We start from the raw sequence: 15,881 nt of genomic DNA, 5'->3' as shown, positions 1-15,881 counted from the left end.
CCGGCGCGGTTCGATCTTTCGATATCTCAGCCAGGAGCATGATGCCAAACTTACCACTTGGGAGACGGATTCACGGCGGTCGGTGGCATATATCTCTGCGTGTAGAGACGGAATCCGATCCAGGTGTCGTTTCCTGGAATAGCCGCCGGAAAAGCTTGCCAAAGGGATGAGCGTAAACTAACAACAGACGGCCGGCCACACGAGGACCCTGACACGCCTTGCGCAGACTCGGAGGTAAGCAGCTCAGCAACGATACAGTCTGGGGATGCTCAGAAGACGTAAGGATCGGGGATCCATGGGTTGGCCACAACTGCGGGAGAAGGGGTCACGCTCTCTCTGACTTGACTTGTCTTCGCCTGAGGCTGACACCGCACGTGACCCTAAGCGAGCTGCCGCTACGGCGGGCGCGGCAGACCCGGATGGCTCCCGTTCTGGATAGAATAGAAAGAATAATACTTAGATAGATGCTTCGAGTTCGTCTTCATTTCATACGATTCTGCATCACTGGCTTCTAGCAATCATTCTGTCCCTCGTCTCGTTTTCTTTTCTATCTCGAAATGTCTATCGTGGCAGCTCCTGCTCCGGGCCGCGGCCCCTCCACCATTGACAAGAGTAAGTGTCTACAAGCTATAGCTACCTACCTAGCACATTTCTCCGTGGGATATGTCCCCTTTGCTTGTTTCAATTGACTCGAGTTATGGACTGTGCTAGAATCGTCAGACTGACATATACGTGTAGTGAAAATGGGTGCCTTGATGGGCGGATGTACGTCGCACCTACCAAAGACCATGGCAGACACTCACTGATGACGATCTGACAGCTGTTGGCGCAATCATGGGCTTTATTGTTGGTCAGTAACAGAAGCCTCGACAGGGAAACGTTTTCAAAGGTGCACAGGATGCTGACGTTCGAAATATAGGAACCGTCACCATTTTCCAATACGGAGCTGGACCCAACGGTGTTATGCGCACGCTGGGCAAGTACATGCTTGGCTCAGGTGCAACCTTCGGGTACGTCGAGAAATCCCTCTTCGCGCAGTTTCCCTGGTGCTTTTTTCACAGTTCGCATGCAGAAGCCAACTGACATTTGCGGGAATCATTTAGTCTCTTTATGTCCATTGGCAGCGTTATCCGAAACGAAGGACCACACAACGACGCCTGGCTCCGCGCTCGTGGCCCCCCAATGATGCTTCCTCGGCAGTACCCGATTCGGCGATCCAGTCAATAAGTGCACTGCGCACTGGAGAGCAGCAGCAAATTTACCGTGCTTGAAGAGCCCTAATGCTGAAGATCCGACGTCAAGACGAATCCATGTATAACAATATCGATGAAGAGGGAGACCCAGGCGATAATAATGCGTCTAGTCATCTGGAGTCTCCTCTCTATTCCTTTTTTTCGGCCACACTGCTCACAAGGCCAGAGCAGAGGAAGACTTGGGGGATTGGGGAATGTAAATAACTAGCGACTTGTCGGATGATCTCGGGATCAGACGGCCAACCTGTGCCAGCCTACCCGATGATGGTCACTTTCATTTGCATGGCGTTATAAGGTGACTTAAGGGAAGGATAAGTATGAGAATATCAAACACCGCTCCTTCCTTGGATAGGGAGTGATAATGTCATGATCTTCTCCCCTTTATCTGTCCTCACACTTTATCTAACACGGCAGATATGAAGTCCCATGTCAGGGACCTCTGTCGAATTTCGAGGATTCAAATGAAGCAATATGCCGAAGTAACATGAGGATAACGAGATTGCGTGTTTATTTACACGTGACAGTGTCAGTAGAACCCCCTTTTTAGCCATCCCGGAAAGCTGAGTCCCACTATACTAAGCTGCCGGAAGAGGCCTCGTAACACCAGTCTTTCGATCAGAAACATACAAGTCACCACTATAGGGAGAAGTAGCAGTAAAGAACTGGCTACGAAGAAACATTCCAGAGCACCGCAACTCATTTCCCCCATAGCCAGGCGTGATACAGGCAGTGACTCTAGCAGTATCTCCAAAGGGAGCTCCATTTATAAGAAGCTGTACTTCGAGTTCAATCAATAGCCTTTGTACGAAACCGTTCGCGGTAGATAATGTTGCCTGGCCCCTCGAGAACTGATAATTTGGAGTAAGACCAAGCTGCTGACAGTCGTCGCCACGAAATAGTTCAAGATATGTCGAACCTGTATCATCTAGAATATTCTGCAAAGTTATAAATTGAACTGTTCCTATCAAGCGGGCCCTTATTTCATGCTACATGTGATGAGAATCAGATAAATAAAATAAGGACATAATTCAACACACCACGTGTTGTAAACATTGCCCATACGGCGCAATGGCCGCTGATTGCATTTTTGCGAGAGGTAGAGTAGCCTATTGAATATGTCAGAACCTTTAAATCTTATAATATCAGGATGGCATACGTCCTCAACCCAGATACGACCCGGCCCATACTGTTCTGTCCACTTGGATATATCGTCGATGATATCTTGAAAGTCAAAATCACGCTGTGACAATGGACCCATGACCATGTGGCCTGCAAACCACACCGTAATCTGACCATCTTGTACCTTCAGCTTCTGTTGACGATAAGCTTTCACTATGGCGTTACGATTTTTCAAGTCTCTCTCATCAGAACCCGCATCAGAACCCTCTCCAACGCGATCCATGTATTTGAGGACTCGAAGCCGCCACTGGACGTCTTCATCCAAGTCTTCGGGCTCTTCTGGATCGAACCTATCCTGTTTATTAGCGGCGGACACGGATTTCGGAGACAGATTCATACGGGGGTGCTGGCGGCGTATTCTCCAAGAAACCCTTCAGTCCCGCCATGCATGTTTCGACGTGAATCCCTCGACAGATCTGTTCCTCAAACTTGCGAATCGTCTGTTCTCTTCCTCTATTAGACGTCAAAAGGTGGATTAGACATTCACAGGGGGGAATAAGAGTCCATACTCCTTGTAGTTCCTGTGGATCACGGCCTGTTCAACGGAACGCTTTGGGTATTTTGCGAGCATCTCATCTAAAGTCATACGAGCCGTTGCCTCTACGGCACGTCCTTCCTGTGATGAGGACATGGCTGTGATGAAATGGACCTCGCAATATAGATCAATCTGCTCGTTGACTGACTGGAACGAATAACTTAATAATGACAGGATCAGATCGAGTCGCAGCAGTAAAAGACGTAACACATGTAGCGGACAGCGGCAGATGGACGACTGGTTGATAGTGACGGCTGGTTGGTAGCGGTGTGAGAAGACTGTCAAAATACTGTGTGATGCATGTTGATTCTTGAAGAAAGCTATCTACCCGAAACTATGTAGATATGGCGGGTCGAAGGCGACATCATAGACTACATCTAACTATGGCAGAATACCGTGTTTAGTCAGCTGACGACCACATTTTCCCTATAGAAAATTAGTAAAATTAAACCTTTATAACTTAACTACAATTAAATAGTTTAAATACAATTTAATATATAGATACTTTAGTTATTTTTTTACACTCTTTTAAGTAATAAATAGAAATAAATATTACTCCGTACTACGTAGGAGGTTCTATTTGCGCTTGAGAAACCAGGAACGCGTCAAATAGTTCCCACTTAGCTTTAAAAATCCATCTCATTCTCAATATACTATCAGTCGTATGTTGGCAATCCAACAACAAGGCAATCCTCCAACGAGGTCCAACCAGACCGTCCACAGAATTCCTGTAAAAGCTTCTCTGCCTTGCCAGCCTCGAGGAACTCGTGCAGACAGCGGCCTTCGTCAGCTGGTGGATCTGGAATCTTATCGTTATCCGGTTGGAGTTTGCGAATGATCTCCACAACATCAGTCCAGTTGAACGGTGCTGCCATAGCAAAAATGCGTTCCAGCTTTAGGTCTGGATGAAGAAGAGCGGCAATGTGAAGGTATGCTACATCTTCGACACTCACATACCACACTGAATACCGTTAGAACAGTATAAGAGAGAGAGAGAGAGAGTTGGAAATTCACTCACTGGGTGGGAACCTATACATAAAGTCCCCGTAACCCTTTACGAGCGCACTTGCCATGCCCATACTTCCCATTGGACTACCGGCCTCGGGGTGAACGCGAGGTCCGAGCTTATATAAAGTCAATAATGCGTTATAGCTAAAAGCAAATTGGCAATACTCACACACCAATAAGGCAAAACCATATTAAGAACGAAAGAGGGTTCATGATCCTGTACCCATTTCACGGCTTGTCTTTCTGCCTCTGTCTTTGAGGCGGCATATATCGACGCGGACATCATACCTGGGATCTCAGCTGTGTTGTTCTGGACAGCAGCGACGGCTGCATGGTTGAATGAATCTGGTACTTGTTAGCACATTGTCGTATCCTGATCTCTGGGACATGCCTTTGTCAAATCGAGCGGGTGAATTCGCCACGGGCGTCACACATGCAGAGGAAGAAGACGTCAATACCACGCGTTTCACTGAGGACGATTCCGCAGCGACCTCGAGCCAAGTCAGAGTGCTTTTCACTGTTTTCTCGACAATGCTCGGGTCATCTCCAAAGGACATATCCATTGCCTAACAATAGTCAGTCCCGCACCATTTCCACTTCGGTACTAACTTTACTCCCATACCACCAAGATCACGCCAGCTACATCGTCTAGCAAAGGGACTATGCCCTCGCGATCATCCAAGTCAGACAAGATGACAGACTTGAAAAGATTGCCATATTTCCCCTTGAAATGCTCGTCAAGCCATTGTCGATGTTCAAGCACTTGCCCACGGACATGATACCCACGACTTAGCAATAGATTGATTATCTGTGAAGCGATATAGCCATCTGCTCCAGTCACAAGAACTCGAGAACCTGGAGGGAGAGCGTATGCTTTGTCATCCATTTTGAATCAATGCGTATTTGGGACTTCAGAACCTGAGGAGATTCTGTTCTAGCGTGGTACTATCGAAATACAATAAAGCTCAAAGTTATAAGCTATCCTCAATTGTCCAAGAATCCCTGCCACTGACGCTGCTCGGGCCGTCAACCCGAAGGGTCGGACCGCTTGCCCGGCAAAGAGGGTCTTTGCATAGACAACTTAGTCCCAATGACATTTCATGGTGCCAAGAGAGTTGTTTCTTAGAATCGAGTGTTTTGAGTAAGGGCCCCTATATGTTGACAACCTGCCATATTGCCATTTGCATCAGGTTCTTTCATATAAGATAGGACCTACTAGATCCCTAGGATTTAATTTCGTGGTGCAATTACGAGACAAATATGGGCATTACCCCCCAGATCCTAGAATCCATCAAGCAGTAGCTAGCTAATATCGCTGCTAGCTAGATGGTTGAAGAACTGTTTGCTTCCGTGCCTTTGGATTCGACACTTTCTTCTAGATACGTAGAACTTTGCGAATGAGTAAAGTTTTAGAATAAGATTAAGCTTATTCTGCTTGAAAAAAAAAATATTAATACCTTTCGCTTTATCACAGGTACGTCTCTATCTATCTTATATTGAAAGCCTCATACTTTATATAATTTGAATATATACGAAACCGAATTATCGATGGCATATTTTCACGATTCCCCTAGAGAATATGGGTTGATAATCTATATAGGAGTTACTCCCATTTATGTTCCCGCAACCGCTCAGGCAACAGGGTCCTCTCAGTCCGGGCGAGAGGGTCTAACCCCACCCTGTACCACAGCTGAAGATAAAATCCCAGTCCATGGGCACTTCTCTCGCTTTGTCATAGTTCACTGACCCTGCAAACACGACATTTTTCATAACTGGGCTTGGCTCCAACACGCTTTACCGCGTTTCAAATCTAGCAGTATCTATAGGTGATTATACTTTCTTGCCCCTCAAAACCCCTTATATAGGGCGTTGTCAACATAGCCCGTGCCTTACGCATTTGCGGCCATCAACGCGTAAATCTTCTGCGCAGCCTTGGGAATCTTTCCCTTCTCCCCACTCTCCTCGATATCCATCATCTCCTTAACGAAGCCGTAAATCATAGAAACAAGGTAATCGACCTCTGATTCAGTGTTTGTAGCGTGAATCATGATTCTTAGGCGAGCCTTACCTTTGGGAACCTGGGGATAATTGATGGGAACAACGGCGATCTTAGCCAGTTGCAGGTGGAAGAACAGCCACCAGTTGTACTTTTGTCTGGTCCAGATTGGAACGATGTGCGTCACGAAATCGCGATCCTTTGATTCCTCGATGATGGGAATGGAAAGAAGACCCATATCGTTCGCTTGGTCCCAAAGAGTGTGGGAGCTGACGCTCTTGAAGAAGTATCTTACCAGATGCTGGATGTTGTCTTGAGCCTGGAAAAACCTGTGAGTATGACATGTAAAGATTCACTTCAATATATGGATTGCATACCTTCTGGGTAGCACCAGTCCGCAGCAAGTTATAAGCCGATCGAACAACGGCAACAGAAGGGAAGGAGGGAGCTGTGGTATTTGTCACAGAGCCAGCAAAGTTCAGCATTGCGTTTCGGACAGTGGCGCTTCCAAGAACCACCGCTTTTGAAATTGTCAGTTATGTCGCCCAACATGGGAGTTATGTAAAGGGGTTCTCACATCCAGTGCAGGCTAGAGCCTTTCCAGATGTGTTCAGGCGAACGGCAATCTCTTTCTCAAGACCGAGGTGCTTAACAAGACCAACACCCTTGGGACCAATAATTCCAGTTGCATGAGCCTCGTCCGTAATGAAGGCGAAGTTTTTCTTAGGGCAAATCTCCCTGGCAATCTCGAGCATCTCCACGAGAGGGCAAACATCGCCATCCATGCTGTATACCGACTCGACAGAAACAAGAATAGAGCGCGAACCATCCTGGATCATGGGCTGAGACTCCATAACGGAAATCATTGCCTCACGAAAGGCATCGATGTCGTTGTGACGGAAAGCAACCTTAGTCGCAGCCAACGACGCGGCCATACCGGTGTGTGTGCTCAAGTGAACCAGCTCATCGTACACAATGGCGTCTCCAGGACGAGGAATAGAAGTGTAGATAGCAACATTTCCATTGAATCCTGAGTCGAACATGAGAGCGGTCTCTGCACCGAGGAAGTCAGCGATTTCCTGCTCCACCTTCTCGATGTAGTCGTAGTTGCCACCCAGCACACGCGATCCACCTGAGTACAGCGCAAAGTCGGGGTATTTGGCAAGTTCTGAGAGGAACTCAGTTCTCAATTCTCCAGTGCGTCCCAAGGACAGAAGGTCGTTGGAGCAGAAGTCGATGGCGCTCCCATCCTTCCATGTATTCTGTCCTCGGGTGTTCATGGACTGGGTGGATCGTCGAACATCCAGAGCTTCCTCAAGATTCCTGTAGAATGCTGTGGCGTCCTTCATCTGGGGAGCCACTAGCTTCTGGTCCTTCATCCAGGAGGCCAGCTCCGAGACGATTTTGTCAGGGACTGCCATGACGAGATAGTGAATTCTTCGACTAAGATGCGACCGAGCGAACGTAATGAAAACCCTTTATGATTCGACAAATACGACGTTCTTCGTTTCAGTCCCATCTCAATCCCATTTATGTCCAAATCGGGAGTGTCAACTAAAAATAATGGCCCCCACCGGCGCTCCGGCCCGAGAGACGGCGTTTTGCCAACGCGGGGCGCTGAACGGGTCCCGGCGGGCCCTGTTGATCGGTAAACCGAGGCGACGGCGTGGCTTGCCGACCCCGGCTTGCCGAGCCGACCCCGAAGAGCATACAAGACGTATACACGTTGTTGGGCTTGTTATGTTTTACTCTAAAGTCAAGTGCAGATCTCTCTGCGATGAGACAGGCCATTTGCATTTTCGATCTACATTCACGAACAGGCCCGCCATGACTATCGATAACAGCAACACATTCGAGGGCCGTAGAGTGCCCGTGGCTTCGACCAATGGGTTCACCAACGGGCATTCCAGCGACGATGTCGCCAATGTGCCGGTTAATGGTGAGTCCACGAACGGAGTCTCTGCCGATATCAACAGCAGGAACGGTGTTTTGGGCACTGCAACTCATACTAATGGCCAAATCCCCATCGCTATCTGTGGTATGGCCTGTCGTCTCCCAGGAGGCTTGACTACACCCGAAGAACTCTGGGACTTCCTCATTGAAAAAAAAGACGGTCGATGTCGTGTTCCTGAATCGCGGTACAATGTAGATTCATATTATTCAAACACAAAGAAGCCTGGAACTGTATCGACGGAGTATGGATACTTCCTCGATGAGAACGTCGATCTCGGCGCCTTGGACATGTCCTTTTTCACCATGACGCGAACAGAGGTAGAGCGAGCTGACCCTCAGCAACGGCTCATGCTGGAAGTCGCACGAGAGGCATTTGAAGACGCCGGTGTGACCAATTGGAGAGGCAAGACTATCGGTACTTATATCGGTAACTTCGGAGAAGACTGGCTGGAGATGCTTGGAAAGGAGAGTCAGCCATGGGGTATTCATCGTATCTCCGGTTCTGGCGATTTCGTTGTCGCCAACCGTATTTCTTACGAATTCGATCTACAAGGACCAAGGTACGTTCATCAACCAGAGCCCAAAGAGCAATTCACTCACATTTCGAACAGTATGACCATCCGTACAGCGTGCTCCTCTGCCCTGGTCGCTTTAAATGAGGCATGTGCTGCCATCAACCGAGGCGACTGCGGGTCAGCCTTGGTCGGTGGTGTGAACCTGATCCTTGCACCAGGAATGTCCATGGCCATGCAAGAGCAGGGTGTTTTGTCAAGCGATGGCTCTTGCAAGACATTCTCTGCTGATGCCAATGGGTACGCCCGCGGAGAAGCAGTCACCGCAGTCTATATCAAGCCGCTTGCAGATGCAATTAGGGACGGTAACCCTATTCGAGCTGTCGTGAGATCCACATCCCACAACGTGGATGGAAAGACCCCAACACTATCACAGCCCAGCACACAAGCACAAGAAGCCCTGATTCGGAGAGCATACGAGCTTGGTGGTATTACTGATTTTGGCGAGACTGCAATGGTTGAATGTCACGGAACTGGGACCCCGACTGGAGACCCAATCGAGGCAAATGCTGTGGCCCGCGTCTTTGGAGAGAAGGGTGTTTATATCGGATCAGTGAAACCGAATCTCGGCCACACAGAAGCAGCATCCGGTCTTGTGTCCCTTTTGAAGATGGTGAAAGCACTCGAACATCGCACCATTCCACCGAATATCAAATTCACCACTCCAAATCCCAGCATTCCATTCGATGAGGCCAAGCTCACAGTTCCCACTGAGCCCATGCCTTGGCCTAAGGACAAGCTGGAACGTGTTAGTGTCAACTCCTTCGGCATTGGAGGTGCTAACGCCCATGTTGTTCTCGAGTCTGCGGCTACTTATAACGTTCCGGATGCAATTTACGAAACGCCAGAGGAACCCCAGCTCCTGCTCTTCACAGCTAATTCGGCCAAGTCGATAACGAGGGTGGTCGACAACTGCAAGGAGTGGATTGAGAAAAATCCAGACAAGATAAGCGATTTGGCCTACACTTTGGCAAGAAGACGTGAGCATTTGCCGCACCGAGCCTATGCTATCGTCACCAACGGGGCTATCGAGAGCGTGTCGCAGCCCGCAAACCTCAAGTCTACGAAAGCGCCCAACGTTGTGATGATCTTCACTGGCCAGGGCGCTCAATGGCCCCAGATGGGACGTGAGCTGCTGCAATCGAACAAGACTTTCAAGGCAAGCATCCGAGCCCTCGATGCGCACCTGCAGACCATTTCCGGTGAAAAGCCGCAATACTCGATTGAGGCGGAACTCAAGAAGCCAGCTAAGAAGAGCCGTATCGGCATGGCGGAATTCTCTCAGCCAATGTGCACTGCTATCCAGATTGCTTTGGTCGATACCCTCGCAGCCGCTGGAGTTGTCCCGGCCGCCGTCGTGGGTCATTCCAGTGGTGAGATCGCTGCCGCCTATGCCTCCGGTGCTCTCACTGCTAAGGAGGCCATTACCGCTGCTCACCATCGTGGAGCCGTGACTACCAAGCAGAAAAGGCCAGGAGCCATGGCTGCGGTTGGAATGGGTTGGAGTGAGACTGAGAAGTATCTTATCCCGCACGTCTCCATCGCTTGCGACAACTCTCCTAAGAGCGTTACTATCTCTGGCGATGTTGATGCTGTCAAATCTGTCATCACTGCTATCAAGCAGAAGCAGCCTCAAATGCTCGCCAGGCAGCTCCAGGTCGACAAGGCTTACCACTCATACCACATGGAGGAGATTGGAAGTGACTACCAAGCTTTGATTGGCGAACAAGTGGTTGGAAAAACCCCATCAAAGCTCTTCTTTTCCAGTGTGAGTGGAAGAATCCTGGGTGCCGAGGACACCATCGGACCCAAGTACTGGCAGGACAATTTGGAGTCGCCTGTTCGATTCCGCGAGGCTGTCACTGCCATTCTGAAGCACGAGGTTGGCCAAAATGCTGTCTTCCTTGAGGTCGGACCCCACGGAGCTCTCGCTGGACCATTGCGACAAATCCTCTCTCAAGCTCGCTCTTCTGCTCCCTATATTTCTACAATGGCGCGTAACCAGGACTGCACCGCCTCGTTCCTGTCCGCTATTGGAGGACTCCACTCACTCAACGTCAACATTGATCTCGAGGCCCTCTTCCCAAGTGGTATCTGTTTGCCAGACCTTCCGCGCTACCCCTGGAACCATGAAGGCAGCTACTGGTATGAGTCTCGCCTCAGCAAAGAATGGCGCAACCGCAAAGCTCCTCACCATGACCTTCTCGGTGTAAGGGTGGCTGAGAGCAGCGACACTGAGCCTGCCTGGCGGAATCTGCTCCACGTTACGAACGTGCCATGGATTCGTGACCACAAGGTCGGGGAGAACATCGTCTACCCATTCTGTGGCTATATTGCTCTTGCAGGCGAGGCCATCAGACAGTTGACAAATGTGAATGGGGGATTCAGCATCCGCAACATCATCGTCAGCACAGCTCTGGTGCTCAGCGAAGGCAAGCCAACGGAGATTATGACTAACTTCCGGCCGCACCGTCTGACAAACTCCTTGAATAGCTCATGGTGGGAGTTCTCCGTCTCAGCCTACAACGGACGGAACTGGACCAAACACTGCTCCGGAGAGGTCTGCGCTCTGCCCTCCACCCCTGAAGATGCTGTAGAGCCCGAGCCCCTGCCTCGAAAGATTAATGTCAGAAAATGGTATGAGAAGATGATTAAAGGTGGATTGAATCTTGGACAGTCTTTCCAGACCTTGGAGACTATTGCCACTTCAACTTCTGAACAGCAGGCTCTTGGAAACATCGCCAATGGAAGACAAGGCGACGAGGGCAACTATTTCATCCATCCCACCGCGCTCGACGGCACACTTCAGATTCTGGGCGCGGCTGCCGTCAACGGCTATGCTCGCAAGACCAAGACCTGGCTGCCGACTAGCATCGACAAAGTGACCATTCACCGATGCTCCTCGGACATGCTAATCAGTTCGGCCGCGAAGCTTTCAAGCAACTTCTCCGTCGTTGGAGATAGCCGCTGCATAGCCGAGGGCAAAGAAGTCGTCGAAGCCACCGGAATCCGGATGTCTCTAGCTGATGGCGCCGGCTCAGCTGATTCGAATGATGACCACGCTGCTTCGCGATGCGAGTGGAAGCCAGACATCGACTTCCTGGACGTGAATGATCTTATTCATATCCCATCAGACCATTCAGAGCAATCGCGCTTGCTTGAAGAACTCGGAGAAATCTGCTTGTTGTTGTCCCAGCGTCATTTCACTGAAACCGCAAGCCATTCAACTCTGCCCCATCTGCAAAAGTATATTGCTTGGATTCGAGCTCAATCAACATCGATAGTGACCAAGCTGCCTTCAACCTGGACAGGCCTTGACACCCAGGCCATCTCAGCCCGGATTGAAAGCATCAAGGCCCAGCTTGCTGATACTTCTGCAGCCCCAGTCGCCAATGTCATCCATCAGATCTGCAATAAGATCGATGCCCTACTCGCTGGTGAACCTTTGGAGGGTGTTTTGCAAGAGGGTGATCTCGCCCGAGTCTATGGGTTCTTGGGACAGCTCGAACGGGGCGAGTTCATCCGGGCCCTGGGCCACTCGAAGCCCAACCTCCGTATTCTGGAAATTGGAACAGGAAAGGGCGTTTCGCTCCATGGCGAAATCATCGCTGAGTTGACCCACGCAAATGGAGATGTTCTCTGCTCCAACTACACGCTAACCGCGCCGGGATACGTCGTCTCTGAATCCCAAGAAAAGCTATTCCCCAACATGGTCTTTGCTAGTTTGGACATCAGCCGTGATCCTTTCGACCAAGGATTCGAGGAAGTCGGCTTCGATCTCATCGTTGCTTCCAATGTTCTTTATGAGACGAAGAATGTTCAGGAAAGCTTGGTCAACATCAAGAAGCTCTTGAGTCCAGAAGGTCGCCTCCTTCTGCAAGAGCTGTGCCCGTCATCCAAGTGGGTGAACTATGTGCTCGGTTTGCTTCCCACGACCTGGGGTGCTACTGACGAGCGCACCGACATCCCTTACCTGAGACAGAGTGAGTGGGAAACAAGACTTATTGCCGCCGGCTTTGGCAACGTGCAAGCTGTCACCGCCGATGGAGAAGAGCCTCACCAAGTTACCACAACCATGATCGTAAGAAATGTTCTTGAAAAGCCCTCGAACAAGATCACTGTTCTTTTCGAACAAGAAGGCCCTGCTGTCATCCAGGTTCTGAGAGAACTCGAGAAGCAAGGTTACGAGGTGAGCAAGTGCCAGTTGGGCGACGAGGCGCCCGTCGGACAGGATGTTATTTCACTCTTGGACATCGAAAAGCCATTCTTCCACGATATGGATGAGGACCGATTCCTGTCATTCAAGACTTTCCTTCTTAGCCTCCAGGGGCGTGACGCCGGAATGCTCTGGGCCACCCATCTTGTTGACATCGGCTGCCACGATCCTCGCTATGCTCAGGTTCTTGGTTTCGCCAGAACAGTTCGCACAGAGCAGCTGGCTGACCTGGCTACCTGCCAGGTTGACAGTTTCGAGAACCCCAAGTCCGTCGAGTATCTCATCCAAGTACTTGGCAAGTTCCAGACCCGACAGGGCGACCAGGAGCTGAATCCTGATTTTGAATGGGTAATCTCCAATGAGCGCATTCAGGTTGCTCGTTTCCATCCTTTTGTTTTGACAGACAACCTATTGGTCCCAGAGGACTCAAACGAGATGGCTACTCTGAATGTTCGCACTCCTGGTCGTGTCAACAGTCTGCACTACCAACGTCATGCACGACAGGATCTTGACAAGGACGAAGTTGAAGTCGAAGTATACTCTGCCGGTTTGAACTTCCGCGTAAGTCAATGCAATAAAAGGTTTAATCTTCAAGATATGATTCTGACAAAACATGTTTAGGATATTCTGGTCGCTCTCGGAATCGTTGAGCTTCCTGTCCGTCTCTTCGGCATCGAGGCCGCTGGTATTGTTAGGCGCGTTGGAGCCGACGTCAGCCCTGACAATCTCCAAGTTGGTGATCGCGTCGTTTGCTTCTGCCGAAAGGATGCTTTCTCGACATACACCACTACCCTGGCTGATGTCTGTGTTCGCATTCCCGACAGCCTGACCTTCAACCAGGCTGGAACGATGCTTATACCTTATTTCACTGCAATCCACTCGATGATCAACGTTGGACGGGTCACCAAGGGCCAAGTAAGTTGCATAACACTTCCACTCGTAATTGAGAAATGACTGACAACTTCACTTCCTCTAGTCTGTCATGATCCACAGTGCCTGCGGTGGTGTTGGCCTGGCAGCTATCCAGGTCGCCCAGATGTTGGAGGTAGAGCTGTATGTCACAGTTGGCAATGAGGAGAAGGTGAAGTATCTGATGGACAATTATAACATACCGAGAAACCGCATTTTTAACTCCCGTGACAAGTCCTTCGTTGATGGGGTCATGCGGGAAACTAGAGGCCGTGGCATGGACTTCATCCTGAACTCCCTGTCCGGTGAGCTTCTGCACGCTACCTGGAGCTGTGTTGCGGAGTTTGGAACGCTGCTTGAGATTGGAAAGCGAGATCTGATCGGCTCCAGTAAGCTCGACATGAAGCCTTTCCTGGCTAACCGCAACTACTGCTGTGTGGACATCGACGGCTTGTGGAAGAGAATCCACATCGCCAGAGCCCTCATCTTCACCATCTTAGACCTCTATGGCAAGGGACACATCTCTCCATTGCCAACGACGATCTTCCCTGCAGCTCAGACCCAGGATGCGTTCCGCTTCATGGAGAAGGGTCTTCACATTGGTCGCGTTGGTGTAGCGATCAAAGAAGCAGCAGAGGAGACGGGCATTGCTTTCCCAACCACGAAGAGGGCGCTGGCGGTGTCGTTCCCCGGAAGCGCGTCGTACCTGATGATTGGCGGGCTTGGCGGCATTGGGCGCGCTGTCTCCACGTGGATGGTTGACCACGGCGCCCGCGAGATTATCTACATGTCCCGCAGCGCTGGCCTCACCAACAAGGATGATGCCTTCATCCACGAACTCCAGAGCATGGGCTGCTCTGTCAAGCTGGTCAGTGGAGATGTCACAAAGCTTGAGGACGTCAATGAGGCCATTGCTGCCGCGACATCCCCCCTGAAAGGTATTGTGCAGATGTCCATGGTCGTCGCCAACGAGAACTACACCAGGATGAGTTTCTCCGAGTGGACCGCATCGGTGGCACCAAAGGTCCAGGGAACTTGGAATCTGCACAATGCGTCTGTGGCCGCAGGCTTGGACCTCGACTTTTTCCTGATGTTCAGTTCTGTCTCCGGAATCGTCGGACAGGCTGGTCAAGCAAACTACGCCAGTGGAAACAGTTTCCTTGATGCTTTCGCCCAATATCGCAACGATATGGGCCTAGCAGCTTCCGTAGTTGACATGGGTGCTGTCGAGGACGTCGGTTGGATTTCAGAGCACCAGGGTATGATGGGCAAAATGTCCCGCAGCGGTTTCAAGCCTGTGTCGGAGCAGGAGGTCATTGATGCCATGGCGATCGCCATGTTGGCTCACAACAAGCCCGATCAAGCTGCTAAGAAGGTACTTGCTACTTCGTCCAAGAACAACTTCTATTTCCTCCACAAGAACACCTTCCTCGTTGGTCTAGCTCTACTCATTCCCCTACACGACCCTAGCAACTACGTGATCTGGAAGAAGGACCGCCGCATGGCCTCTTACCACAACAACTCCGTGGTTGGCATCACTGCTGGCTCTACCGATGTCCTCAAGTCTTTCTTGGCCAACGCCCAGGCGGACCCCTCGATTCTGAAGTCCGCTGAGGCATCAAAGCTCTTTGCTGTTGAGATCGGCAAGAAGCTCTTGGATCTGCTGCTCAAGCCCCAGGAGGATCTCAACACCAGCTTGCCGCTGCTCGACCTTGGACTTGACTCTTTGGTTGCTCTGGAGCTGCGTGCTTGGATTAAGCAGGTGCTTGCATTCGATCTTCCTGTGTTGGAGATGATGAGTATTGGATCTCTTGATATCCTCGGTCAACATGCTGCCAATGAGATGTTCCGGATTGCAACCGAGAACAATCAGGGCTAGATGGTCTGTCTTCTTTTTAGATGTCGTCTTAGGGGAAAAGGATGTACCTTTTGTGTCATATACTTACTACAAAACAAATTGCTTTTTAACTCGATACTTGAGTAAGAAAACCGCATCGCCAGAAATCTTAGACCTCTTGCTAAAGTAAATGTCATGAGCCGTTACCCTAGACACCAATCACCATAGATAAATGATTAAGGGAATCTTTTCCAAAAAAAAAATAAAATAAAATAAAATAAAAAAGGAGAAAGCCCTGTGAGTTGACCTTTTTAGTGAATACCAAGGTTATCAAACTCATTCACTAAGAGGAGTACATCATCTTGGAATGAATGACTTTGTTTTTTCATTTTCATTTCCATTTTCATTTTTGTATTAGAGCCA

General features: G+C 49.9%; 5 protein-coding genes across 5 annotated transcripts; 2 read left to right on the top strand and 3 right to left on the bottom strand.

The window, feature by feature from the left end:
* Positions 1–557: 557 nt before the first annotated feature.
* On the top strand, positions 558–1,227 carry C8Q69DRAFT_503701 (putative mitochondrial genome maintenance protein Mgr2; the record flags this gene model as incomplete). The annotated part of the gene is made up of 5 exons (XM_028632509.1): positions 558–612; positions 739–765; positions 821–850; positions 920–1,010; positions 1,104–1,227. The coding sequence occupies 5 exons, from the start codon at positions 558–560 to the stop codon at positions 1,225–1,227; spliced, it is 327 nt and encodes a 108-aa protein (XP_028489841.1).
* A 1,054-nt stretch (positions 1,228–2,281) lies between these two features.
* On the bottom strand, positions 2,282–3,063 carry C8Q69DRAFT_503700 (hypothetical protein; the record flags this gene model as incomplete). The annotated part of the gene is made up of 4 exons (XM_028632508.1): positions 2,282–2,359; positions 2,410–2,722; positions 2,772–2,885; positions 2,942–3,063. The coding sequence occupies 4 exons, from the start codon at positions 3,061–3,063 to the stop codon at positions 2,282–2,284; spliced, it is 627 nt and encodes a 208-aa protein (XP_028489840.1).
* Positions 3,064–3,490: 427 nt separating this feature from the next.
* Positions 3,491–4,953, bottom strand: C8Q69DRAFT_454013 (cinnamoyl-CoA reductase). Its single transcript, XM_028629672.1, has 5 exons — positions 4,598–4,953; positions 4,367–4,541; positions 4,145–4,320; positions 3,986–4,091; positions 3,491–3,928 (listed from the first exon to the last, which is right to left on the bottom strand). The coding sequence occupies exons 1-5, from the start codon at positions 4,859–4,861 to the stop codon at positions 3,624–3,626; spliced, it is 1,026 nt and encodes a 341-aa protein (XP_028489839.1). The 5' UTR covers positions 4,862–4,953; the 3' UTR covers positions 3,491–3,623.
* A 415-nt stretch (positions 4,954–5,368) lies between these two features.
* Positions 5,369–7,542, bottom strand: C8Q69DRAFT_50394 (putative aminotransferase). Its single transcript, XM_028632531.1, has 3 exons — positions 6,549–7,542; positions 6,349–6,491; positions 5,369–6,290 (listed from the first exon to the last, which is right to left on the bottom strand). The coding sequence occupies exons 1-3, from the start codon at positions 7,390–7,392 to the stop codon at positions 5,865–5,867; spliced, it is 1,413 nt and encodes a 470-aa protein (XP_028489838.1). The 5' UTR covers positions 7,393–7,542; the 3' UTR covers positions 5,369–5,864.
* A 256-nt stretch (positions 7,543–7,798) lies between these two features.
* C8Q69DRAFT_513018 (putative polyketide synthase) lies at positions 7,799–15,615 on the top strand (the record flags this gene model as incomplete). Its single annotated transcript, XM_028633305.1, has 4 exons — positions 7,799–8,484; positions 8,536–13,273; positions 13,334–13,627; positions 13,689–15,615. 4 exons carry the CDS (start codon positions 7,799–7,801, stop codon positions 15,498–15,500), a joined length of 7,530 nt encoding a protein of 2,509 aa, XP_028489837.1. The 3' UTR covers positions 15,501–15,615.
* Between the last annotated feature and the right edge of the window lie 266 nt (positions 15,616–15,881).

Source organism: Paecilomyces variotii (genome assembly GCF_004022145.1).
Source record: "Paecilomyces variotii strain CBS 101075 chromosome Unknown C8Q69scaffold_1, whole genome shotgun sequence".
Lineage (NCBI taxonomy): Eukaryota > Fungi > Ascomycota > Eurotiomycetes > Eurotiales > Thermoascaceae > Paecilomyces > Paecilomyces variotii.
The sequence above is the reverse complement of the archived record's forward strand: the minus strand, read 5'-3'. Positions and strand labels throughout refer to the sequence as shown.